Source organism: Anoplolepis gracilipes, chromosome 4 (genome assembly GCF_047496725.1).
Source record: "Anoplolepis gracilipes chromosome 4, ASM4749672v1, whole genome shotgun sequence".
Lineage (NCBI taxonomy): Eukaryota > Metazoa > Arthropoda > Insecta > Hymenoptera > Formicidae > Anoplolepis > Anoplolepis gracilipes.
Genome location: NC_132973.1, coordinates 15,762,489 through 15,787,721, shown reverse-complemented (window position 1 = coordinate 15,787,721; position 25,233 = coordinate 15,762,489). Strand labels below are relative to the sequence as shown.

General features: G+C 52.5%; 1 protein-coding gene, 1 non-coding gene and 2 pseudogenes across 4 annotated transcripts; 1 reads left to right on the top strand and 3 right to left on the bottom strand.

Annotated features, from left to right (window-relative positions):
- Positions 1 to 6,590: 6,590 nt before the first annotated feature.
- On the bottom strand, positions 6,591 to 6,769 carry LOC140665498 (U2 spliceosomal RNA; annotated as a pseudogene).
- A 7,741-nt stretch (positions 6,770 to 14,510) lies between these two features.
- LOC140665510 (U2 spliceosomal RNA) lies at positions 14,511 to 14,689 on the bottom strand (annotated as a pseudogene).
- A 7,613-nt stretch (positions 14,690 to 22,302) lies between these two features.
- Positions 22,303 to 22,495, bottom strand: LOC140665508 (U2 spliceosomal RNA). The gene has a single exon (XR_012046623.1). It is a non-coding gene; the product is annotated as a U2 spliceosomal RNA (small nuclear RNA).
- A 26-nt stretch (positions 22,496 to 22,521) lies between these two features.
- LOC140664821 (vesicle transport protein SFT2A) lies at positions 22,522 to 24,765 on the top strand. 3 transcript variants are annotated; one of them, XM_072890319.1, is made up of 6 exons: positions 22,522 to 22,610; positions 23,192 to 23,306; positions 23,422 to 23,439; positions 23,812 to 23,981; positions 24,089 to 24,206; positions 24,315 to 24,765. In XM_072890319.1, the coding sequence occupies exons 2-6, from the start codon at positions 23,238 to 23,240 to the stop codon at positions 24,441 to 24,443; spliced, it is 504 nt and encodes a 167-aa protein (XP_072746420.1). In that variant the 5' UTR covers positions 22,522 to 22,610; positions 23,192 to 23,237; the 3' UTR covers positions 24,444 to 24,765. The 3 variants fall into 3 exon arrangements, with proteins under 3 accessions (XP_072746420.1, XP_072746419.1, XP_072746421.1); XM_072890318.1 differs by lacking the exon at positions 22,522 to 22,610 and adding an exon at positions 22,807 to 23,053; XM_072890320.1 differs by lacking the exons at positions 22,522 to 22,610; positions 23,422 to 23,439 and adding an exon at positions 22,807 to 23,053 and having other exon boundaries at positions 24,315 to 24,762.
- The last annotated feature ends 468 nt before the right edge of the window (positions 24,766 to 25,233 follow it).

The following is a 25,233-nucleotide window of genomic DNA, read 5'->3' as shown; positions in this document are numbered from 1 at the left end:
GGCGTCGTGCCTCAGCTGAATGGCGGCAGAATGGACCCCACAGTGGTTGATAACATGGGGAAGGGTCTCGGCCGCCAACCCGCATCGCCGACATCTTCGGTCCGCCTCCCCCCAGCGACGAGCGCCGTTTAGGGGGAGGACATCCAGGCGCGCGCGGTGGATAAAGCGCCAGTCGGCGAAGCGGGTGAAGCTGCCGCCGCGGACGAAGTGATTGCTCACCCCAGCCCGCGACGACACCTCGAACACCTTCCCCTGGTCCGGTTTGGCCAAAAGCGTTGACGCGTAAAATGCCGCCACCGCTGAGCGCAGACGGGTCACCACCTGGGCACGAGCACCAGGTGGGACTTTTACCGTGTCCCCTATGGGCGTACCCCTGCACTCCACGACCAACTCCTCGGTCGGCCCGCTCCATCGCCACCGAAGAGACAACCTTTCGGACTGCCTCCGGGCGGCGTTCCGCGCCCTCGACCACAGGGAGCGCTCCCCTCCGTCGCGAAGCCTCCCCTCGAGCGAACCCGAGAGGAAGGCAGCTAAATCTTCGCCCGATGGCGGGCCCCCAATACGCCTGGCCACAACTCCCCGCAGAGATGCCCACGCGAGCCCCCTGACCGTCTCGTCGCCAGCCGTAAGCATACGGAAGGCGTGCGCGACGGACAGGACGTCCGCGAGGTCAGACATCGGAAGTAGCCCACAACCCCCCCGTTTGGGAGGGAGGTAGACCACTTCCGCGCTGGCCCTCTGCGGGAGGTTGAGCCAGGCCTTGGCAACCCGCCGGATCTCCAAGTCTACGGTTTTGAGGGGGCGTTTCTCCACTGCGGCTCCCCGCAGCAGAAAGTCGACGCGTGGCAGGATGTTGGTAGCCAGCGTCTCTATCCTCTGCCACGGGGCGAGGAGAGCGCGGTCAACCGCCCGAAGATCCTCCAGGAGGCCTCCGATGGTGACATATGGAGTCTGGTCGACCGAGAAACCGGTCGGGACTCCGAGATGAAAATAAGGCTCGCCGTCCGCCAGGTGACGAACGGGCTGCCCCTGGATCTCGAAGGTCGTCGGTAGGACCCTGCCGACCACTCCTGCACCGATGTGCAGGGTGGCGCATTTCGCAGGGTTGAACCGCAACCCCACCGACGATGCTTCGAGCTCCGCGACGGCGAGAAGCCGCCGCATTCCCTCGGGCGTTTCAGCGACAAGGGCTATGTCGTCCGCGTACGCGAAGGTGTTAAAGCGATAGCCCAGTAGATCGAACCCCGCATCGACATCGGTGACTGCGCGCAGTACCGAGTCGATAGCGAGGTCAAATACTACCGGGCTAAGCGGACACCCCTGTCGCACGCCCGAGCGAATCGGGACAGGCGCGGTGTAGCCCTCGGCAGCTCGCACCCGCGTGGAGCACCCGTCATACATGGAGTTCCATATATTGACGAGGCCCCCCGGCACGCCGGAGCGAATGAGCGCGCGGCGGATCGTCGCATGCGGGATCGAGCCAAACGCGTTGGAAAGATCCAGCCATGCGACGACCGCCTGCCGCCGAGTCCGCCGGGCATCAGTCAGGATTTCCTGCAGGACGAAGTTATGCTCGTAGCACCCCTCGTCCCTTAGGAATCCCTTCTGCGCCCGGCTAAGCTTGTTGTTACTGACCGCCCAGTCGGTCAGACGATCAGCGACGAGCGCGGCGTAAAGTTTGGGGACCGTATCACCCAGCGCGAGAGGACGCCAGTTCTCTAACATTTCCCGGTTGCCTTTTTTATACACCAACACTGTGTTGGAGGTCTTCCAGGACGCGGGAACTGCCTCGAGCCGCTGACAGATGTTAAATAGAGCGGTGAGGAGTCGCGCGCCCGGATCCGATTCGCGGAGGTCCTTATAGCTGATACCGTCGGGACCCGGCGCAGAGTTATTCATACGCCGGAGCCGACGGTCAACTATTCGCTCCGCGAACGGATCGAGCAGGCGCGCGGCCTCCTCAACGGCCAAGGGGTCAGCGCGCTCCACGACTTCGTCGTCGACACTGCCCATAGGATCCCCTCCGCGATATAGGTCCTCGAAGTACGCCTGAACCCGCTCCTTCGGCACTTGGCAGAATTCTGCGGGCCCCTGCAGCACCTCTCGGACCGCACGACGTCGGTTCACCCGGTACAGCGCCTGTAGACGAGTCGCTTCGCGCACCCAGTCTCCGCGTCCTTCTCCCGACTGCGAGGGACCGGCCGGTGCCGGCCCCCTTTGATTTCTGGCGTCGTCTCTCGCTGGGGCGGCCCCCCCGCCCCGCCGCCCCCGCGCCTCACGCGACCGAACCGGACGGTCACGGGCGCCGGGAGCACCGCCGCTGGCCACACCCGCCGCACCTCCCCCGAGGAAGTCAGCGACCGAGGCCGCGTATTCCTCGAGGTCAGCGAGCGAGGCAACGCCTCCGGCCCGCCGCATCAGCACGTCCCGCACGACCAGTCGTGCCCGCCTGTACTGCCTCGCGGCAGCAGCAGGGGCCGGTAGGTCGGCGGGCCGCCGACCCGCCGGGCCGAGAGCGCGCCGCGGACCTCGGCGGTGCTCCCCGCCCCCGTTTAGGGCTCGACTCGGCGGTGTCATCCCATTCGCTCCCGCGCCGCCGGCTACGGTTGCTCCCCGCCGACGGCCCATGACACCGCGAACGCTCGCGGACCCACTCGGATGTCCGGCCGCTTCCTCCTCAGCACGCCGTTGACCAGGTGCTCCTCCCGCGTTGATCCTCCGGGATGCGACGATCGCGGCGAGCCCCGCTGGAACCCTCTCAACGGACCGAACACTGGTCCGCTCCAGCACCACCGAGCACGGTCGAATCAAGTTCAAAGTGTCTCTGTCACTTATGTTCGCCGGCGTTATCGGCGAGACGGGCGATTGCCGCGGCCCCGCCGCCGCCGGGCTGACACTTTGTACGGAGTCGTCGCTCCGCCGACGCCCCGCTCTTCTTCCCAGGCTCGTCCTCCATCTCTCTGGGTCTCCCTCCTCCCCCGATGTCCTTGGGGATGCTCCTCGGTGCACTTCGTCCGGCGTCCTCATGTCCCGGCGCATCCGCACGTCGACCTCACACGGCGACACCTCCAGGATGGTCGGGAGGGGGGAGGGACGGAGCGGCGTGCTCCTTCTCCCCGCGGTGTACCCCGTGGACATCACGGGGGACCCGCATGTAGTGGTTGTCACCGTGTTGGTCGACAACGTGGCGGGCATCGACGTCGCGGGCATCTCCGATGTTGGTGGAGGTTGAGGAGACCCCGCTCCGCATACGCAGATGGTCGGCGATGCGGCGGGGCTTCTCTGGGAGGGCGGGGTCCCGCGCTGCAGGGGCGACGTCCTCGCCGGCCCCTGTGCCCTCCCTGTGCTCCGCGACGTCGATAGCGCGGCGCTCAGATTCCGCACCGCGGTGCCGGCGGAGATGGTCGTCGCCGGCCGCGCCTCCGGGTTCCTCCTGGTAGACGTCGTTCTACCCGGAGGCGCCCGCGGTGCCGCCCTGGCCGATGACCTGGCCAGGGACCTCGTCTCCCGCGCGGTCTTCTCGACCGACACGCTGGACGCCCGAGTCCTGCTCCTCGTCGTGGGTCCTGCCTGGATGATGGTTGGCGGTGTTTTCTCGGGCGTCCTCCTCCGTGTGCCCCCCCCGCCGCCGAAGGATGGTGAAAAATCGGCGGCGGCTCCCGGTGACCTTCTGGGGGGCACGCGTGTCGGTCTGGTAGCGCCGCTCTTCTCAAGAGGCACGCTCTGTGATCTCCGACTCCTGGACGACCCCGTCGTGCTGGTGGTGGTCGGCGGGGTCACGGAGGGCCTCCTGGTGGTCGCCGGCCCTCCCCCCGATGACGTGGGAGTCGGAATTCGCGCCTCTCTGGACGCGGGAGACGGACGCTTCCTATTGGCTGCGCCGCGCTGTGTTGTGGATCCGCCTTGAGGTTGCGGATGCGCCTTAATCGTGCCGGCGGCGGCCGCGCGTGGCGCGGCGCTCGCGGTGCACGTAATGGCGGCCGTCCTTCCCGTCAACGCTGTGGATGTTGTGCGCGTGGTGTTTGCGGCGGCCGACGACGATGGTGGATTTGTCGTCGGCCCCGCTGCAGTGACGGCCGCGTAGGAGGGAGATCTCCTCGTTGGCGCCGATGTGGTCGTGGCTGGTGGTGTTGCCCGTGTACTCATTCCTGTTGTTGTTTGTGCAGGTGTCGGCGCCGATGCGGAGAACGTGAGCCTGGGTTGCCGCGAGGATGACGCTCGGTTTCGCGACGGAGCTCCAGCGGCAGACGTCGACGGCGGGGCAGCGCACACCGCCCTTGGACGCGCACCCGAAGAAGATGGCCCGCCGGCAGTATTACCAGTGTGTGCGCCATCCGCGTTGCCACCCGCCGCAGCGGGGACACCGTGACTTTTTTCAAAGTGTACTTTTACAGATTTAAGGGGATATCTCCCTTGCCCCATGTACTCGCACATGGAGCATTTGTATGTCACGGTGTCCCCCGCATGATATTTCTTTTGGTGCTTGATTAAGTGCGGCGGGTCGCTAAATTCGCCGCGTGACTTCGCGACGCCGTCAGCGGTCATCCAGCAGCGCGGGCAATGCACCCGGGCGGGCACTGGATACTCGATGACGACGACGCGGGCGTCCTGTGACATTGTGAATATGTTATAATATAAATAACGAACAAATATATATGTATGTGAGTGGTATTTTGCAAGACTCGTGTGAATGTGTGGATAGCTGCGTATATATTGTAAATATAATGTATAGGTGTAATAATATGTGTAAATGTATGATTAAGTGTATGCAGATAGTTGTGAGTGAATAGATTGTAAGTGATTAGATGCGAGAATGTGTATATACAACTGATGTATCGCTGTGAGTAGATGTAAGTCGATAACTAGTTGAGGTACTGCTGCGAGTGGATGAATGTACTTGTGTGTGCGTATATAATTTAATAGGAAATATGTAAAAAGAATGTGTATGAGTTAATGTGCATGTACCCCTCAGCGATGATTATGTAATTATATGAAGGCTGTCAGAAATATGTATAGTTATGGAAATTATATATTTAATAGTATATGTAGCTTTATAGGCTAATGTAAATTATTGTATATACCATTGGCATCAAATTTAGTATAAATAGATAGAAAAATGATAGGATATATACACAGCGTTGAGTCTACTAGTGTGAATTTGTAGCATTTAAGTATCTGTGACAGTTTAGGTTAAGAATAAGGAAGTTGAATGAATAAATAAAAGTATACGAGTGGCTGTATATATAGTATTAATAAATAAATGTAGATAGAAAAAAATAAGAATATAATTATAACAGTGACTATGCCAATATGAAAGTATGCATATACAATCAGGCTGCAGCGAGGACCAGAGCGATGACTGGTTTTGTGTAGATTACTGTGTATGTATAACTTGGAGTGAAATGAATAAGTAAATATAGATGGATGAGTATATACGATTCAGAAGTATGTAAAAATAAGTGAATAAATATAGTTAAGTATATACAGTTAAGAAAATAGGCAGTTATGAATCTTTATATGTGCGCACAGTAATAAATAGAATAAGGATAAATAGCTGCAAGCCCATATATATATGCAATTAAGAATAGTGATAGTCAAATAAATAAATAGCTAATAAAAAAAAAAAAAAAAAAAATAGGTAATAATAAATATGTCAATGTAAAGAAAAGTTATGTATATATGACCAATTGCAGCGAAGACAAGAGCGATGACTAGATTTGTGTATTAATGTATATGTACAATTTGAAGTGAAATAAATAAATAATTATAATTAAATGAGTATATACAATTCAGAGATAAATAAGAATAAATAAATAAATATAATTATGTATATACAATTGAGAAAATAAATAATTATGAAAATATATGTACATATAATAAGAAAAGAATATAACTGCAAGTTGATATATATACAATTGAAAATGGTAATAAATAAAATGAATAAATAGACAGTTAATAAATAAATATATATATACAGATTAAATCTAATTATAAATCTAAGGGAATAGGATACTAATAAATAGACTGTCACAGGTAGCATACATAAAAATACACATATATTTATTCAACGAGAATATCAATGTCATATGCGCGGTGTGCGACAATAACAATGTCAAAGCCGTGACACGTGGAGGCAGCGCGTGGCGGGCCGGATGACAGGCCCGCTAATTGCACTAAATGACTTTATTTAATTTATATTATTAATTAATCAACGCGCACTGCACCCACGTGCCACTGAGCTGTCACAACACCGCGCAATTACCTCAACAGGACGCCTGTCAAACGCAGACGACGCACACTCGCTCGAAAAGGGCAGTCCCGCTGTTTTTCAATAAATAAATTGCGCGATCGCCTCTCGGCCGGACACACTCGCGACGCACTCACACTCCCGGCTTAAAAAATAAAAACTTATCAATTAATTAAAAAAAACCCGGCTAAGCCCCCCGAGCCAAGACTTTACGCGAAAAAAGACGCGATCGCCCGGGGATTCAGAACACGCTAATTAGTGAAACCGGGCGCGCGGCCACGGGTCAGGGCCTAATAAGCCTGTAATTAAAGATGTTAACTAACTAATTATTATGTTTTAATTGGCTTATTAGGCCGCTCCTGACGGTACTGCAATGTCAGGTCGACCCGCGGCAGAGTCGGAGCAAGCTCCGGTCACCCGCCCGGTTCCAAAAATCAGTTTAATATTCTGAATCCCCTATGGGGATTGTATCAGATATTAAGCTGATAAGAACAGATAAAAACCACTTTATTTTCAATTAATGTTCCCCGGGAGGGCGAACCCCCCCGGGGTAGATAGGTACAATATCAAAGCGGCTCTAGCCGCGCGCAGACTTAAATAATATATGGGCGGGGGACAATAACCCCCCCCGCCAGTGGGCAACACTATGATTATGCGATGGGGGAGGACCCGCCTCCCCCAGAGCGCGAGTATATATAAATATTATATTAATATTGCCCCGGTTCGCAGGCCGGGGCAATTCGTATAATATATATCACAGCATTTCGCTCCCGGGCCTATCACAGTCGCAAGTCAAAAGATAAAATGGCCCGGGAGCGCGCACGCGGTTTAAAAAAAATTATTAAAAAAGAAATTAGTCAATTACGACTCATTCACACTCGCTTAAAATACAATATTATTATACGCGACATTCACTCTCGGAACATATAGGCCCACACAGCATGCAATAGCAAGCAAAAATAAAAAAAATAAAAATAAAAGATAAAAGATAATTGGGGGCAGGACAGATACGCAATAATTTACGCGACATTCACACTCGGAATACACATCGTACTAAAATAAATAAAATAAATAGAAATAAGAATAAATATATATAAAATAAATAAGTAAAATAAATAATAGAACTAGGCGACACCGTCGTTTCTGTCGGCGGGCCAACGCCGGCGAACCGCTCGGGGAGGTGTCGCGAGCACCCCATCACCGGAGGGACGGGAAGGAGCGGCGTACTGGCGCACGCCGGACACGTGTTCCACGTAAACGTCCCGCGACCAGCGAATGGTATCCGAGACAACGAGGCGGCGCAGCATAGAGGCGTACGCACTGCCAATATGCAACGTCCGCAGCACCGCCTCGTTGGCCGGATCCCACGAGCCGAGGGAGCCGACGACGAAGGCCGTCACGACGACACGGTACCCTTCGCGCTGGAGCGCCTCCGCCAAGGGCGAGTACTTGGCAATTTTCCTCGCCCTGGCCTCCTCAAACGACCTCCAGCGGTTTTCGAAGGGCACCGTGACGTCGCAAATGACGACACACTTGGAGGGCTCGTGCCTGATCACGAGATCAGGTCGTAGCTCCCCAAGTTCCCCGTCGACCCCCTCGACCCGCTGGTTTACCCGTTTTTCACCGGGCACACGGCAAGCCTTTCGGAGCCTGTGCAGCACGGCGTCGTGCCTCAGCTGAATGGCGGCAGAATGGACCCCACAGTGGTTGATAACATGGGGAAGGGTCTCGGCCGCCAACCCGCATCGCCGACATCTTCGGTCCGCCTCCCCCCAGCGACGAGCGCCGTTTAGGGGGAGGACATCCAGGCGCGCGCGGTGGATAAAGCGCCAGTCGGCGAAGCGGGTGAAGCTGCCGCCGCGGACGAAGTGATTGCTCACCCCAGCCCGCGACGACACCTCGAACACCTTCCCCTGGTCCGGTTTGGCCAAAAGCGTTGACGCGTAAAATGCCGCCACCGCTGAGCGCAGACGGGTCACCACCTGGGCACGAGCACCAGGTGGGACTTTTACCGTGTCCCCTATGGGCGTACCCCTGCACTCCACGACCAACTCCTCGGTCGGCCCGCTCCATCGCCACCGAAGAGACAACCTTTCGGACTGCCTCCGGGCGGCGTTCCGCGCCCTCGACCACAGGGAGCGCTCCCCTCCGTCGCGAAGCCTCCCCTCGAGCGAACCCGAGAGGAAGGCAGCTAAATCTTCGCCCGATGGCGGGCCCCCAATACGCCTGGCCACAACTCCCCGCAGAGATGCCCACGCGAGCCCCCTGACCGTCTCGTCGCCAGCCGTAAGCATACGGAAGGCGTGCGCGACGGACAGGACGTCCGCGAGGTCAGACATCGGAAGTAGCCCACAACCCCCCCGTTTGGGAGGGAGGTAGACCACTTCCGCGCTGGCCCTCTGCGGGAGGTTGAGCCAGGCCTTGGCAACCCGCCGGATCTCCAAGTCTACGGTTTTGAGGGGGCGTTTCTCCACTGCGGCTCCCCGCAGCAGAAAGTCGACGCGTGGCAGGATGTTGGTAGCCAGCGTCTCTATCCTCTGCCACGGGGCGAGGAGAGCGCGGTCAACCGCCCGAAGATCCTCCAGGAGGCCTCCGATGGTGACATATGGAGTCTGGTCGACCGAGAAACCGGTCGGGACTCCGAGATGAAAATAAGGCTCGCCGTCCGCCAGGTGACGAACGGGCTGCCCCTGGATCTCGAAGGTCGTCGGTAGGACCCTGCCGACCACTCCTGCACCGATGTGCAGGGTGGCGCATTTCGCAGGGTTGAACCGCAACCCCACCGACGATGCTTCGAGCTCCGCGACGGCGAGAAGCCGCCGCATTCCCTCGGGCGTTTCAGCGACAAGGGCTATGTCGTCCGCGTACGCGAAGGTGTTAAAGCGATAGCCCAGTAGATCGAACCCCGCATCGACATCGGTGACTGCGCGCAGTACCGAGTCGATAGCGAGGTCAAATACTACCGGGCTAAGCGGACACCCCTGTCGCACGCCCGAGCGAATCGGGACAGGCGCGGTGTAGCCCTCGGCAGCTCGCACCCGCGTGGAGCACCCGTCATACATGGAGTTCCATATATTGACGAGGCCCCCCGGCACGCCGGAGCGAATGAGCGCGCGGCGGATCGTCGCATGCGGGATCGAGCCAAACGCGTTGGAAAGATCCAGCCATGCGACGACCGCCTGCCGCCGAGTCCGCCGGGCATCAGTCAGGATTTCCTGCAGGACGAAGTTATGCTCGTAGCACCCCTCGTCCCTTAGGAATCCCTTCTGCGCCCGGCTAAGCTTGTTGTTACTGACCGCCCAGTCGGTCAGACGATCAGCGACGAGCGCGGCGTAAAGTTTGGGGACCGTATCACCCAGCGCGAGAGGACGCCAGTTCTCTAACATTTCCCGGTTGCCTTTTTTATACACCAACACTGTGTTGGAGGTCTTCCAGGACGCGGGAACTGCCTCGAGCCGCTGACAGATGTTAAATAGAGCGGTGAGGAGTCGCGCGCCCGGATCCGATTCGCGGAGGTCCTTATAGCTGATACCGTCGGGACCCGGCGCAGAGTTATTCATACGCCGGAGCCGACGGTCAACTATTCGCTCCGCGAACGGATCGAGCAGGCGCGCGGCCTCCTCAACGGCCAAGGGGTCAGCGCGCTCCACGACTTCGTCGTCGACACTGCCCATAGGATCCCCTCCGCGATATAGGTCCTCGAAGTACGCCTGAACCCGCTCCTTCGGCACTTGGCAGAATTCTGCGGGCCCCTGCAGCACCTCTCGGACCGCACGACGTCGGTTCACCCGGTACAGCGCCTGTAGACGAGTCGCTTCGCGCACCCAGTCTCCGCGTCCTTCTCCCGACTGCGAGGGACCGGCCGGTGCCGGCCCCCTTTGATTTCTGGCGTCGTCTCTCGCTGGGGCGGCCCCCCCGCCCCGCCGCCCCCGCGCCTCACGCGACCGAACCGGACGGTCACGGGCGCCGGGAGCACCGCCGCTGGCCACACCCGCCGCACCTCCCCCGAGGAAGTCAGCGACCGAGGCCGCGTATTCCTCGAGGTCAGCGAGCGAGGCAACGCCTCCGGCCCGCCGCATCAGCACGTCCCGCACGACCAGTCGTGCCCGCCTGTACTGCCTCGCGGCAGCAGCAGGGGCCGGTAGGTCGGCGGGCCGCCGACCCGCCGGGCCGAGAGCGCGCCGCGGACCTCGGCGGTGCTCCCCGCCCCCGTTTAGGGCTCGACTCGGCGGTGTCATCCCATTCGCTCCCGCGCCGCCGGCTACGGTTGCTCCCCGCCGACGGCCCATGACACCGCGAACGCTCGCGGACCCACTCGGATGTCCGGCCGCTTCCTCCTCAGCACGCCGTTGACCAGGTGCTCCTCCCGCGTTGATCCTCCGGGATGCGACGATCGCGGCGAGCCCCGCTGGAACCCTCTCAACGGACCGAACACTGGTCCGCTCCAGCACCACCGAGCACGGTCGAATCAAGTTCAAAGTGTCTCTGTCACTTATGTTCGCCGGCGTTATCGGCGAGACGGGCGATTGCCGCGGCCCCGCCGCCGCCGGGCTGACACTTTGTACGGAGTCGTCGCTCCGCCGACGCCCCGCTCTTCTTCCCAGGCTCGTCCTCCATCTCTCTGGGTCTCCCTCCTCCCCCGATGTCCTTGGGGATGCTCCTCGGTGCACTTCGTCCGGCGTCCTCATGTCCCGGCGCATCCGCACGTCGACCTCACACGGCGACACCTCCAGGATGGTCGGGAGGGGGGAGGGACGGAGCGGCGTGCTCCTTCTCCCCGCGGTGTACCCCGTGGACATCACGGGGGACCCGCATGTAGTGGTTGTCACCGTGTTGGTCGACAACGTGGCGGGCATCGACGTCGCGGGCATCTCCGATGTTGGTGGAGGTTGAGGAGACCCCGCTCCGCATACGCAGATGGTCGGCGATGCGGCGGGGCTTCTCTGGGAGGGCGGGGTCCCGCGCTGCAGGGGCGACGTCCTCGCCGGCCCCTGTGCCCTCCCTGTGCTCCGCGACGTCGATAGCGCGGCGCTCAGATTCCGCACCGCGGTGCCGGCGGAGATGGTCGTCGCCGGCCGCGCCTCCGGGTTCCTCCTGGTAGACGTCGTTCTACCCGGAGGCGCCCGCGGTGCCGCCCTGGCCGATGACCTGGCCAGGGACCTCGTCTCCCGCGCGGTCTTCTCGACCGACACGCTGGACGCCCGAGTCCTGCTCCTCGTCGTGGGTCCTGCCTGGATGATGGTTGGCGGTGTTTTCTCGGGCGTCCTCCTCCGTGTGCCCCCCCCGCCGCCGAAGGATGGTGAAAAATCGGCGGCGGCTCCCGGTGACCTTCTGGGGGGCACGCGTGTCGGTCTGGTAGCGCCGCTCTTCTCAAGAGGCACGCTCTGTGATCTCCGACTCCTGGACGACCCCGTCGTGCTGGTGGTGGTCGGCGGGGTCACGGAGGGCCTCCTGGTGGTCGCCGGCCCTCCCCCCGATGACGTGGGAGTCGGAATTCGCGCCTCTCTGGACGCGGGAGACGGACGCTTCCTATTGGCTGCGCCGCGCTGTGTTGTGGATCCGCCTTGAGGTTGCGGATGCGCCTTAATCGTGCCGGCGGCGGCCGCGCGTGGCGCGGCGCTCGCGGTGCACGTAATGGCGGCCGTCCTTCCCGTCAACGCTGTGGATGTTGTGCGCGTGGTGTTTGCGGCGGCCGACGACGATGGTGGATTTGTCGTCGGCCCCGCTGCAGTGACGGCCGCGTAGGAGGGAGATCTCCTCGTTGGCGCCGATGTGGTCGTGGCTGGTGGTGTTGCCCGTGTACTCATTCCTGTTGTTGTTTGTGCAGGTGTCGGCGCCGATGCGGAGAACGTGAGCCTGGGTTGCCGCGAGGATGACGCTCGGTTTCGCGACGGAGCTCCAGCGGCAGACGTCGACGGCGGGGCAGCGCACACCGCCCTTGGACGCGCACCCGAAGAAGATGGCCCGCCGGCAGTATTACCAGTGTGTGCGCCATCCGCGTTGCCACCCGCCGCAGCGGGGACACCGTGACTTTTTTCAAAGTGTACTTTTACAGATTTAAGGGGATATCTCCCTTGCCCCATGTACTCGCACATGGAGCATTTGTATGTCACGGTGTCCCCCGCATGATATTTCTTTTGGTGCTTGATTAAGTGCGGCGGGTCGCTAAATTCGCCGCGTGACTTCGCGACGCCGTCAGCGGTCATCCAGCAGCGCGGGCAATGCACCCGGGCGGGCACTGGATACTCGATGACGACGACGCGGGCGTCCTGTGACATTGTGAATATGTTATAATATAAATAACGAACAAATATATATGTATGTGAGTGGTATTTTGCAAGACTCGTGTGAATGTGTGGATAGCTGCGTATATATTGTAAATATAATGTATAGGTGTAATAATATGTGTAAATGTATGATTAAGTGTATGCAGATAGTTGTGAGTGAATAGATTGTAAGTGATTAGATGCGAGAATGTGTATATACAACTGATGTATCGCTGTGAGTAGATGTAAGTCGATAACTAGTTGAGGTACTGCTGCGAGTGGATGAATGTACTTGTGTGTGCGTATATAATTTAATAGGAAATATGTAAAAAGAATGTGTATGAGTTAATGTGCATGTACCCCTCAGCGATGATTATGTAATTATATGAAGGCTGTCAGAAATATGTATAGTTATGGAAATTATATATTTAATAGTATATGTAGCTTTATAGGCTAATGTAAATTATTGTATATACCATTGGCATCAAATTTAGTATAAATAGATAGAAAAATGATAGGATATATACACAGCGTTGAGTCTACTAGTGTGAATTTGTAGCATTTAAGTATCTGTGACAGTTTAGGTTAAGAATAAGGAAGTTGAATGAATAAATAAAAGTATACGAGTGGCTGTATATATAGTATTAATAAATAAATGTAGATAGAAAAAAATAAGAATATAATTATAACAGTGACTATGCCAATATGAAAGTATGCATATACAATCAGGCTGCAGCGAGGACCAGAGCGATGACTGGTTTTGTGTAGATTACTGTGTATGTATAACTTGGAGTGAAATGAATAAGTAAATATAGATGGATGAGTATATACGATTCAGAAGTATGTAAAAATAAGTGAATAAATATAGTTAAGTATATACAGTTAAGAAAATAGGCAGTTATGAATCTTTATATGTGCGCACAGTAATAAATAGAATAAGGATAAATAGCTGCAAGCCCATATATATATGCAATTAAGAATAGTGATAGTCAAATAAATAAATAGCTAATAAAAAAAAAAAAAAAAAAAAAAAAAAAAAAAATAGGTAATAATAAATATGTCAATGTAAAGAAAAGTTATGTATATATGACCAATTGCAGCGAAGACAAGAGCGATGACTAGATTTGTGTATTAATGTATATGTACAATTTGAAGTGAAATAAATAAATAATTATAATTAAATGAGTATATACAATTCAGAGATAAATAAGAATAAATAAATAAATATAATTATGTATATACAATTGAGAAAATAAATAATTATGAAAATATATGTACATATAATAAGAAAAGAATATAACTGCAAGTTGATATATATACAATTGAAAATGGTAATAAATAAAATGAATAAATAGACAGTTAATAAATAAATATATATATACAGATTAAATCTAATTATAAATCTAAGGGAATAGGATACTAATAAATAGACTGTCACAGGTAGCATACATAAAAATACACATATATTTATTCAACGAGAATATCAATGTCATATGCGCGGTGTGCGACAATAACAATGTCAAAGCCGTGACACGTGGAGGCAGCGCGTGGCGGGCCGGATGACAGGCCCGCTAATTGCACTAAATGACTTTATTTAATTTATATTATTAATTAATCAACGCGCACTGCACCCACGTGCCACTGAGCTGTCACAACACCGCGCAATTACCTCAACAGGACGCCTGTCAAACGCAGACGACGCACACTCGCTCGAAAAGGGCAGTCCCGCTGTTTTTCAATAAATAAATTGCGCGATCGCCTCTCGGCCGGACACACTCGCGACGCACTCACACTCCCGGCTTAAAAAATAAAAACTTATCAATTAATTAAAAAAAACCCGGCTAAGCCCCCCGAGCCAAGACTTTACGCGAAAAAAGACGCGATCGCCCGGGGATTCAGAACACGCTAATTAGTGAAACCGGGCGCGCGGCCACGGGTCAGGGCCTAATAAGCCTGTAATTAAAGATGTTAACTAACTAATTATTATGTTTTAATTGGCTTATTAGGCCGCTCCTGACGGTACTGCAATGTCAGGTCGACCCGCGGCAGAGTCGGAGCAAGCTCCGGTCACCCGCCCGGTTCCAAAAATCAGTTTAATATTCTGAATCCCCTATGGGGATTGTATCAGATATTAAGCTGATAAGAACAGATAAAAACCACTTTATTTTCAATTAATGTTCCCCGGGAGGGCGAACCCCCCCGGGGTAGATAGGTACAATATCAAAGCGGCTCTAGCCGCGCGCAGACTTAAATAATATATGGGCGGGGGACAATAACCCCCCCCGCCAGTGGGCAACACTATGATTATGCGATGGGGGAGGACCCGCCTCCCCCAGAGCGCGAGTATATATAAATATTATATTAATATTGCCCCGGTTCGCAGGCCGGGGCAATTCGTATAATATATATCACAGCATTTCGCTCCCGGGCCTATCACAGTCGCAAGTCAAAAGATAAAATGGCCCGGGAGCGCGCACGCGGTTTAAAAAAAATTATTAAAAAAGAAATTAGTCAATTACGACTCATTCACACTCGCTTAAAATACAATATTATTATACGCGACATTCACTCTCGGAACATATAGGCCCACACAGCATGCAATAGCAAGCAAAAATAAAAAAAATAAAAATAAAAGATAAAAGATAATTGGGGGCAGGACAGATACGCAATAATTTACGCGACATTCACACTCGGAATACACATCGTACTAAAATAAATAAAATAAATAGAAATAAGAATAAATATATATAAAATAAATAAGTAAAATAAATAATAGAACTAGGCGACACCGTCGTTTCTGTCGGCGGGCCAACGCCGGCGAACCGCTCGGGGAGGTGTCGCGAGCACCCCATCACCGGAGGGACGGGAAGGAGCGGCGTACTGGCGCACGCCGGACACGTGTTCCACGTAAACGTCCCGCGACCAGCGAATGGTATCCGAGACAACGAGGCGGCGCAGCATAGAGGCGTACGCACTGCCAATATGCAACGTCCGCAGCACCGCCTCGTTGGCCGGATCCCACGAGCCGAGGGAGCCGACGACGAAGGCCGTCACGACGACACGGTACCCTTCGCGCTGGAGCGCCTCCGCCAAGGGCGAGTACTTGGCAATTTTCCTCGCCCTGGCCTCCTCAAACGACCTCCAGCGGTTTTCGAAGGGCACCGTGACGTCGCAAATGACGACACACTTGGAGGGCTCGTGCCTGATCACGAGATCAGGTCGTAGCTCCCCAAGTTCCCCGTCGACCCCCTCGACCCGCTGGTTTACCCGTTTTTCACCGGGCACACGGCAAGCCTTTCGGAGCCTGTGCAGCACGGCGTCGTGCCTCAGCTGAATGGCGGCAGAATGGACCCCACAGTGGTTGATAACATGGGGAAGGGTCTCGGCCGCCAACCCGCATCGCCGACATCTTCGGTCCGCCTCCCCCCAGCGACGAGCGCCGTTTAGGGGGAGGACATCCAGGCGCGCGCGGTGGATAAAGCGCCAGTCGGCGAAGCGGGTGAAGCTGCCGCCGCGGACGAAGTGATTGCTCACCCCAGCCCGCGACGACACCTCGAACACCTTCCCCTGGTCCGGTTTGGCCAAAAGCGTTGACGCGTAAAATGCCGCCACCGCTGAGCGCAGACGGGTCACCACCTGGGCACGAGCACCAGGTGGGACTTTTACCGTGTCCCCTATGGGCGTACCCCTGCACTCCACGACCAACTCCTCGGTCGGCCCGCTCCATCGCCACCGAAGAGACAACCTTTCGGACTGCCTCCGGGCGGCGTTCCGCGCCCTCGACCACAGGGAGCGCTCCCCTCCGTCGCGAAGCCTCCCCTCGAGCGAACCCGAGAGGAAGGCAGCTAAATCTTCGCCCGATGGCGGGCCCCCAATACGCCTGGCCACAACTCCCCGCAGAGATGCCCACGCGAGCCCCCTGACCGTCTCGTCGCCAGCCGTAAGCATACGGAAGGCGTGCGCGACGGACAGGACGTCCGCGAGGTCAGACATCGGAAGTAGCCCACAACCCCCCCGTTTGGGAGGGAGGTAGACCACTTCCGCGCTGGCCCTCTGCGGGAGGTTGAGCCAGGCCTTGGCAACCCGCCGGATCTCCAAGTCTACGGTTTTGAGGGGGCGTTTCTCCACTGCGGCTCCCCGCAGCAGAAAGTCGACGCGTGGCAGGATGTTGGTAGCCAGCGTCTCTATCCTCTGCCACGGGGCGAGGAGAGCGCGGTCAACCGCCCGAAGATCCTCCAGGAGGCCTCCGATGGTGACATATGGAGTCTGGTCGACCGAGAAACCGGTCGGGACTCCGAGATGAAAATAAGGCTCGCCGTCCGCCAGGTGACGAACGGGCTGCCCCTGGATCTCGAAGGTCGTCGGTAGGACCCTGCCGACCACTCCTGCACCGATGTGCAGGGTGGCGCATTTCGCAGGGTTGAACCGCAACCCCACCGACGATGCTTCGAGCTCCGCGACGGCGAGAAGCCGCCGCATTCCCTCGGGCGTTTCAGCGACAAGGGCTATGTCGTCCGCGTACGCGAAGGTGTTAAAGCGATAGCCCAGTAGATCGAACCCCGCATCGACATCGGTGACTGCGCGCAGCACCGAGTCGACAGCGAGGTCAAATACTACCGGGCTAAGCGGACACCCCTGTCGCACGCCCGAGCGAATCGGGACAGGCGCGGTGTAGCCCTCGGCAGTTCGCACCCGCGTGGAGCACCCGTCATACATGGAATTCCATATACTGACGAGGCCCCCCGGCACGCCGGAGCGAACGAGCGCGCGGCGGATCGTCGCATGCGGGATCGAGCCAAACGCGTTGGAAAGATCCAGCCATGCGACGACCGCCTGCCGCCGAGTCCGCCGGGCATCAGTCAGGATCTCCTGCAGGACGAAGTTATGCTCGTAGCACCCCTCGTCCCTTAGGAATCCCTTCTGCGCCCGGCTAAGCTTGTTGTTACTGACCGCCCAGTCGGTCAGACGATCAGCGACGAGCGCGGCGTAAAGTTTGGGGACCGTATCACCCAGCGCGAGAGGACGCCAGTTCTCCAACATTTCCCGATCGCCTTTCTTGTACACCAACACTGTGTTGGAGGTCTTCCAGGACGCGGGAACCGCCTCGAGCCGCTGACAGATGTTAAATAGCACGGTGAGGAGTCGCGCGCCCGGATCCGATTCGCGGAGGTCCTTATAGCTGATACCGTCGGGACCCGGCGCAGAGTTATTCATACGCCGGAGCCGACGGTCAACTACTCGCTCCGCGAACGGATCGAGCAGGCGCGCGGCCTCCTCAACGGCCAAGGGGTCAGCGCGCTCCACGACTTCGTCGCCGACACTGCCCATAGGTTCCCCTCCGCGATATAGGTCCTCGAAGTACGCCTGGACCCGCTCCTTCGGCACTTGGCAGAATTCTGCGGGCCCCTGCAGCACCTCTCGGACCGCACGACGTCGGTTCACCCGGTACAGCGCCTGCAGACGGGTCGCTTCGCGCACCCAGTCTCCGCGTCCTTCTCCCGACTGCGAGGGACCGGCCGGTGCCGGCCCCTTTCGATTTCTGGCGTCGTCTCTCGCTGGGGCGGCCCCCTCGCCCCGCCGCCCCCGTGCCTCACGCGACCGAACCGGACGGTCACGGGCGCCGGGAGCACCGCCGTTGGCCACACCCGCCGCACCTCCCCCGAGGAAGTCAGCGACCAAGGCCGCGTATTCCTCGAGGTCAGCGAGCGAGGCAACGTCTCCGGCCCGCCGTATCAGCACGTCCCGCACGACCAGTCGTGCCCGCCTGTACTGCCTCGCGGCAGCAGCAGGGGTCGGTAGGTCGGCGGGCCGCTGACCCGTCGGGCCGGGAGCGCGCCGCGGACCTCGGCGGTTCTCCCCGCCCCCGTTTAGGGCTCGACTCGGCGGTGTCGTCTCATTCGCTCCCGCGCCGCCGGCTACGGTTGCTCCCCGCCGACGGCCCATAACACCGCGGACGCTCGCGGACCCACTCGGATGTCCGGCTGCTCCGTCTTCAATACGCCGTTGACCCGGCGCTCCTCCCGCGTTGATCCCCCGGGATGCGACGATCGCGGCGAGCCCCGCTGGAACGCTCGCAACGGACCGAACACTGGTCCGCTCCAGCACCACCGAGCACGGTCGAATCACTCTCTCAAAGTCATTTATGTTCGCCGGCGTTATCGGCGAGACGGGCGACTGCCGCAGCCCCGCCGCCGCCGGGCTGACACCCTGCACGGAGTCGTCGCTCCGCCGACGCCTCGCTCTTCTTCCCAGGCACGTCCTCCATCCCTCTGGGTCTCCCTCCTCCCCCGATGTCCTTGGGGATGCTCCTCGGTGCACCTCGTCCGGCGTCCTCATGTCCCGGCGCATCCGCACGTCGACCTCACACGGCGACACCTCCAGGATGGTCGGGAGGGGGGAGGGACGGAGCGGCGTGCTCCTTCTCCCCGCGGTGTACCCCGTGGACATCACGGGGGACCCGCATGTAGTGGTTGTCACCGTGTTGGTCGACAACGTGGCGGGCATCGACGTCGCGGGCATCTCCGATGTTGGTGGAGGTTGAGGAGACCCCGCTCCGCATACGCAGATGGTCGGCGATGCGGCGGGGCTTCTCTGGGAGGGCGGGGTCCCGCGCTGCAGGGGCGACGTCCTCGCCGGCCCCTGTGCCCTCCCTGTGCTCCGCGACGTCGATAGCGCGGCGCTCAGATTCCGCACCGCGGTGCCGGCGGAGATGGTCGTCGCCGCCCGCGCCTCCGGGTTCCTCCTGGTAGACGTCGTTCTACCCGGAGGCGCCCGCGGTGCCGCCCTGGCCGATGACCTGGCTAGGGACCTCGTTTCCCGCGCGGTCTTCTCGACCGACACGCTGGACGCCCGAGTCCTACTCCTGGTGGTGGGACCTGCCTGGATGGTGGTTGGCGGTGTTTTCTCGGGCGTCCTCCTCCGTGTGCCCCCCCCGCCGCTGAAGGATGGTGAAAAATCGGCGGCGGCTCCTGGTGACCTCCTGGGGGGCACGCGTGTCGGTCTGGTAGCGCCGCTCTTCTCGAGAGGCACGCTCATCGATCTCCGACTCCTGGACGACCCCGCCGTGCTGGTGGTGGTCGGCGGGGTCACGGAGGGCCTCCTGGTGGTCGCCGGCCCTCCCCCCGATGACGTGGGGGTCGGAATTCGCGCCTCTCTGGACGCGGGAGACGGACGCTTCCTATTGGTTGCGCCGCGCTGTGCTGTGGATCCGCCTTGAGGTTGCGGATGCGCCTTAATCGTGCCGGTGGTGGCCGCGCGTGGCGCGGCGCTCGCGGTGCACGTAATGGCGGCCGTCCTTCCCGTCAACGTTGGTGTGCGCGTGGTGTTTGCGGCGGCCGACGACGATGGTGGATTTGTCGTCGGCCCCGCTGCAGTGACGGCCGCGTAGGAGGGAGATCTCCTCGTTGGCGCCGATGTGGTCGTGGCTGGTGGTGTTGCCCGTGTACTTATTCCTGTTGTTGTGTGTACAGGTGTCGGCGCCGATGCGGAGAACGTGAGCCTGGGTTGCCGCGAGGATGACGCTCGGCTTCGCGACGGTGCTCCAGTGGCAGACGTCGACGGCGGGGCAGCGCCCATCGCCCTTGGACGCGCACCCGAAGAAGATGGCCCGCCGGCAGTATTACTAGTGTGTGCGCCATCCGCGTCGCGACCCGCCGCAGCGGGGACACCGTGACTTTTTTCAAAATGTAATTTTACGGATTTAAGGGGATATCTCCCTTGCCCCATGTATTCACACATGGAGCATTTGTACGTCACGGTGTCCCCCGCATGGTATTTCTTTTGGTGTTTAATTAAATGCGGCGGGTCGCTAAATTCGCCGCGTGACTTCGCGACGCCGTCAGCGGTCATCCAGCAGCGGGGGCAATGCACCCGGGCGGGCACTGGATACTCGATGACGACGACGCGGGCGTCCTGTGACATTGTGTTCTATAGGCTAGGGTAAATAGATAGGAACAAATATATGTATGTGAACGTTGTAAAGACTCTTGCAAATATGTCAGTGGCTGTGTGTATGTTGTGTGCAGATAGTTTTAATAAATAGATGTAAGTGTAAAGTTGTGAATAATTATATATGCGTGGATGTGTAGATACAAATAAGGCACTGTTGCGAGTAGACTATGCAAGTATATGCGAGTGAATAAATAAGTGTAAAAGAATGTATATAGCTCAATGCATATGTACTACTCAGCGATAGGTGTGTATTGTGTGAAAGCCGTCAGAAATATGTGCAAATTATAGAAATTAGGTATTTAAGAGTATATGTACCTTTAATGACAAATTTGAACCATTGTATATACCATCCGCATCAGAATTGACATAAATAGGTTAGATATAGTTACATATACACACAGCGTTGAGTCTATCAATATGATTTTGCAGCGTTTAAATCTCTATGACAGTTTTAGGTTAAAAATATGTAAATAGAATGAGTAAGAGTGTATGAATGACTGTATATATAGACTTAATAGATATGTATAAGTATAAAGAATAGGAATATAATTATAATGTTGAATATGTCAATAGAATAGTGTGCACATACAATCAGCCTGCAGCGATGACCAGAGCGATGGCTAAGTTTGTATAGATTGATATGTATGTACAATTTAAAGTGAAATAAATAGATAAATAAATAAGAATAAATGTGTATATACAATTCAGAGATAACTAGGAATAGATGAATAAATATAATTGAGTATATACAATTAAGAAAATAAATAGTTATTGATATATATGTACATACAGTATGAAAAGAATGAGAGATGATAGCTGCAGGATAATATATATGTACAATTAGAAGTAATAAGTATATAGATAGTTAATAAATAAATAAATAAATAAATATAATGTTGAATATGTCTATGTAAAAATGTGTATATACAATCAGATTGCAGCGAAGACCAGAGCGATGACTAGATGTATGTAAATTAATGTGTATGTACAATTTAGATTGAAATAAATAAGTAACTATAAATTAATGAATATATATAATTCAATAATAAATAGAAATAAATAAATAGATGTAATTAAATATATATAATTGAGAAAATAAATAGATAAGTTATGAATATATATGTACATACAGCGAGAAAGAAAATAAATAGCTGCAAGTCAATATATATATAAAAATTGAGAATAAATAAATAAATAAGTGATTAATAAATAGGCAGATATATATACAGATTAGATTTAATTATCAAATAAGGGAATAGGATCAATAAATAGCTGTCATAGGTAGAATATAAAAATATACATATATTTATTCACAATATTGTCAATGTCACATGCGCGGCGTGTGACAATAACAATCTCAACGCCGCGACACGTGGAGGCAGCGCGTGGCGGGCCGGATGACAGGCCCGCTAATTGCACTAAATGACTTTTATTTAATTAATATACTTAATTAGTAGACGCGCACTGCACCCACGTGCCACTGAGCCGTCACAACACCGCGCAATTACCTTTACAGGACGCCTGTCAACCGCGGATGACGCACACCCGCTCGCAAAGGGCAATCCCGCTTTTTCCTAATTAATAAATAAATTACGCGATCGCCTCTCGGCCGGACACACTCGCGACTCACTCACACTCCCGGGTTAAAAAAAAAAACTTATCAAATAATAAAAAAAACCGGCTAAGCCCCCCGAGCTAAGACTTTACGCGAAAAAAGCGCGCGATCACCCGGGGATTCAGAAAACCGCTAATTAGTGAAACCGGGCGCGCGGCCACGGGTCAGGGCCTAATAAGCCTGTAATTAAAGATGTTAACTAACTAATTATTATGTTTTAATTGGCTTATTAGGCCGCTCCTGACGGTACTGCAATGTCAGGTCGACCCGCGGCAGAGTCGGAGCAAGCTCCGGTCACCCGCCCGGTTCCAAAAATCAGTTTAATATTCTGAATCCCCTATGGGGATTGTATCAGATATTAAGCTGATAAGAACAGATACTACACTTTGATCTTAGCTCAGAGAGCCGAGAAGCGATGCGCTGCTCCGCCTTGCCTTGCTCCTTATAGCATTCAGCTCGTCCCGCGAACGCGGGATCGCCCCGGCCGCCTTGCACCACGCAGCGGTCAAAATCGACACTCGCCCATTCTGTGGTCTGCTTGTCAAATATACCTAACCTATCTGTCTCTCTTATTTTATTAAAATTTATTACAATTATTAATTAATATTACTAATTATTACTACCGCTAATTAGTTCCACTAATTAGTACTGCTATTTAGTACCGCTAATCGCTCATTGATATTGCTATATAATATCACGTATCTACAATTGCATGCTATGTGTATGTGATTACGTGTTAATGTATGGGAAAGTACATGTAAATTTCTACAGTTATTTTTTTTCTCCTCATGAGAATTGACAACAGCGTTTTCGAGTTGTACAGCAAATACATCGAAAGTGTATAAATCACGTATACGTAATTATAATAGCGCATGCAATTTCCATAATCGAAAATTAATGTACTTACCTTATTTGCTTGATACATTAAGGTTAAGTACATATCATTCAAAGGCCTTATAGAAGGTCAAAAAATAAGTAGGTTTGCTTTTTATTCCTGTACTTTTTCTCATTCTAACTTACTGCACTAGTTCAGGAACCTAATATTTTGTTCTTCTTTATAACCTCATATAGACTAAATTTAATAAATTGATAAATTCGATATTAATATTACAGTTTTTGAAGAAACCATAATTTCTTTTCATTGTTATTGATAATAAAAATGGATAAATTAAGAAGAGCCCTTAATGGCAATGAACGATGCGATGAGGAAAGTGGTATTATTACACAGGTAATTACGTTTTTTAGATTAATTAATACTGTCTACACTAATTATATTTACCTTTATCAAAATAAACTTATCAAAATTATAATTTTAAATGCTTATGTTTGATCAACGATGGAAGGTTGACACAGATTTCACGGTAAATTAATATAGCATTCTTATGAATATATATATATATATATATATATATATATATATATATATATATATATATATATATTTATCTATCTATCTATCTATCTATCTATCTATCTATCTATCTATCTATCTATCTATCTATCTATCTATCTATCTATCTATCTATCTATCTATCTATCTATCTATCTATCTATCTATCTATCTATCTATCTATCTATCTATCTATCTATCTATCTATCTATCTATCTATCTATCTATCTATCTATCTATCTATCTATCTACTTTTCTAATACTATCAATATATAATTATAATGAGTTTCTTCTTTATGGAAAATTTTAAAGGATTAATATTTTTTTTTTTTTCTTAATATAGGTCATGGATCAAACGACGTTAAGCTGGTCTACCAGGATAAAAGGTTTTGCAATTTGCTTTATCGTAGGCATATTATGTTCGTTTCTGGGATCCTTTGCCCTATTTTTACAAAAAGGTCTTGCTGTATTTGCTGTATTCTATACTTTAGGCAATATTATCTCTTTAGCGAGGTAAGATATAAATTATAATTACAGTATTCCATTATCAATATTAATGTAACAATAATATGTCTTTATATTATTTATATGAAATATCGATGTGTTAATTTGTGTCATAGCACATGTTTCTTAATGGGTCCATTCAATCAATTTAAGAAGATGTTTGCATCGACAAGATTGATTGCAACTATATTAGTATTTACTTCTATTGCTTTGACGTTAGTTGCAGCTTTATATGTAAGTATTTTTTATTTTATTATATTAAAGAGCCTTGATTTGTAATTTGTTTTTATTTTTTCTGTCATTAAATTTCCTTAAATGTTATTAACATATTTTTGTTTTCAGTTGCATAACCCTGGTTTAGCTCTCTTATTTATAATTATTCAGTCATTATCTATGACATGGTATTCCTTGTCTTATATACCATATGCTCGTGATGCCGTCAAAAAGACAATGGAAGCCTGTATTACATGAGCAATTGTCTTCCTCTGCATGAAAGTTTGTTACATAAATATTATTCAAATTCTATAGTGCCTTCTGACACTTTACTCATATAATATCTAATAATATCTAACATGTGAATTATATTCTACTCATTTTGTAAGAGGTAAATATTACGATATTTGAGAATTAAAAACTCACTGTAATATATAAAAGACAATACAATATGTATTATGAAGCCTTTGTTGTATATCACAAATGATATACTTAATTCTTGTGATATATACCTAATACATTGTGCTATTTGAATTGTTACAGACTGAATTAATCAATATCCTATATAATAATATAAATAATTGTATTCTTATATATATTATAATTGTATCAATATATATATTCTTAACATTTATTACTACTCTATTGTTAGACTTTAATATTACAAGATTTTGTACTATATGTACATATTGTATTTTTATATTATTAAAAGTACATTACATTTTAATAAAAAGTTAAACTTTAAGCACATAATTTATTTTTTTGACAAATTAAATATTAATATACAAAATCGTTAATTAAAATTGATCAATGTTTTTCATATGTGTACATACATGGATTAAATTTCTTTTAACTGTGATTGACCAGGGTGGACCATTTTAATCCATCCAGTCGAATATCTCGAAAACCAAGCCCGGGAGAGAAAAATGTTTTAGACAAAATGGTACCATCTTATGGCCCCTTCGAAACCATACAACTTTTGTCTAAAACATTTTTCTCTCCCGGGCTTGGTTTTCGAGATATTCGACTAGATGGATTAAAATGGTCC

Coding starts and splice junctions, on each gene's coding strand:
- LOC140664821 (XM_072890319.1), top strand. CDS start 23,238: ATGGATAAATTAAGAAGAGCCCTTAATGGCAATGAACGATGCGATGAG. Junction 23,982..24,088: donor AATATTATCTCTTTAGCGAG/GTAAGATATAAA, acceptor TTTGTGTCATAG/CACATGTTTCTTAATGGGTC. Junction 24,207..24,314: donor CGTTAGTTGCAGCTTTATAT/GTAAGTATTTTT, acceptor TTTTGTTTTCAG/TTGCATAACCCTGGTTTAGC.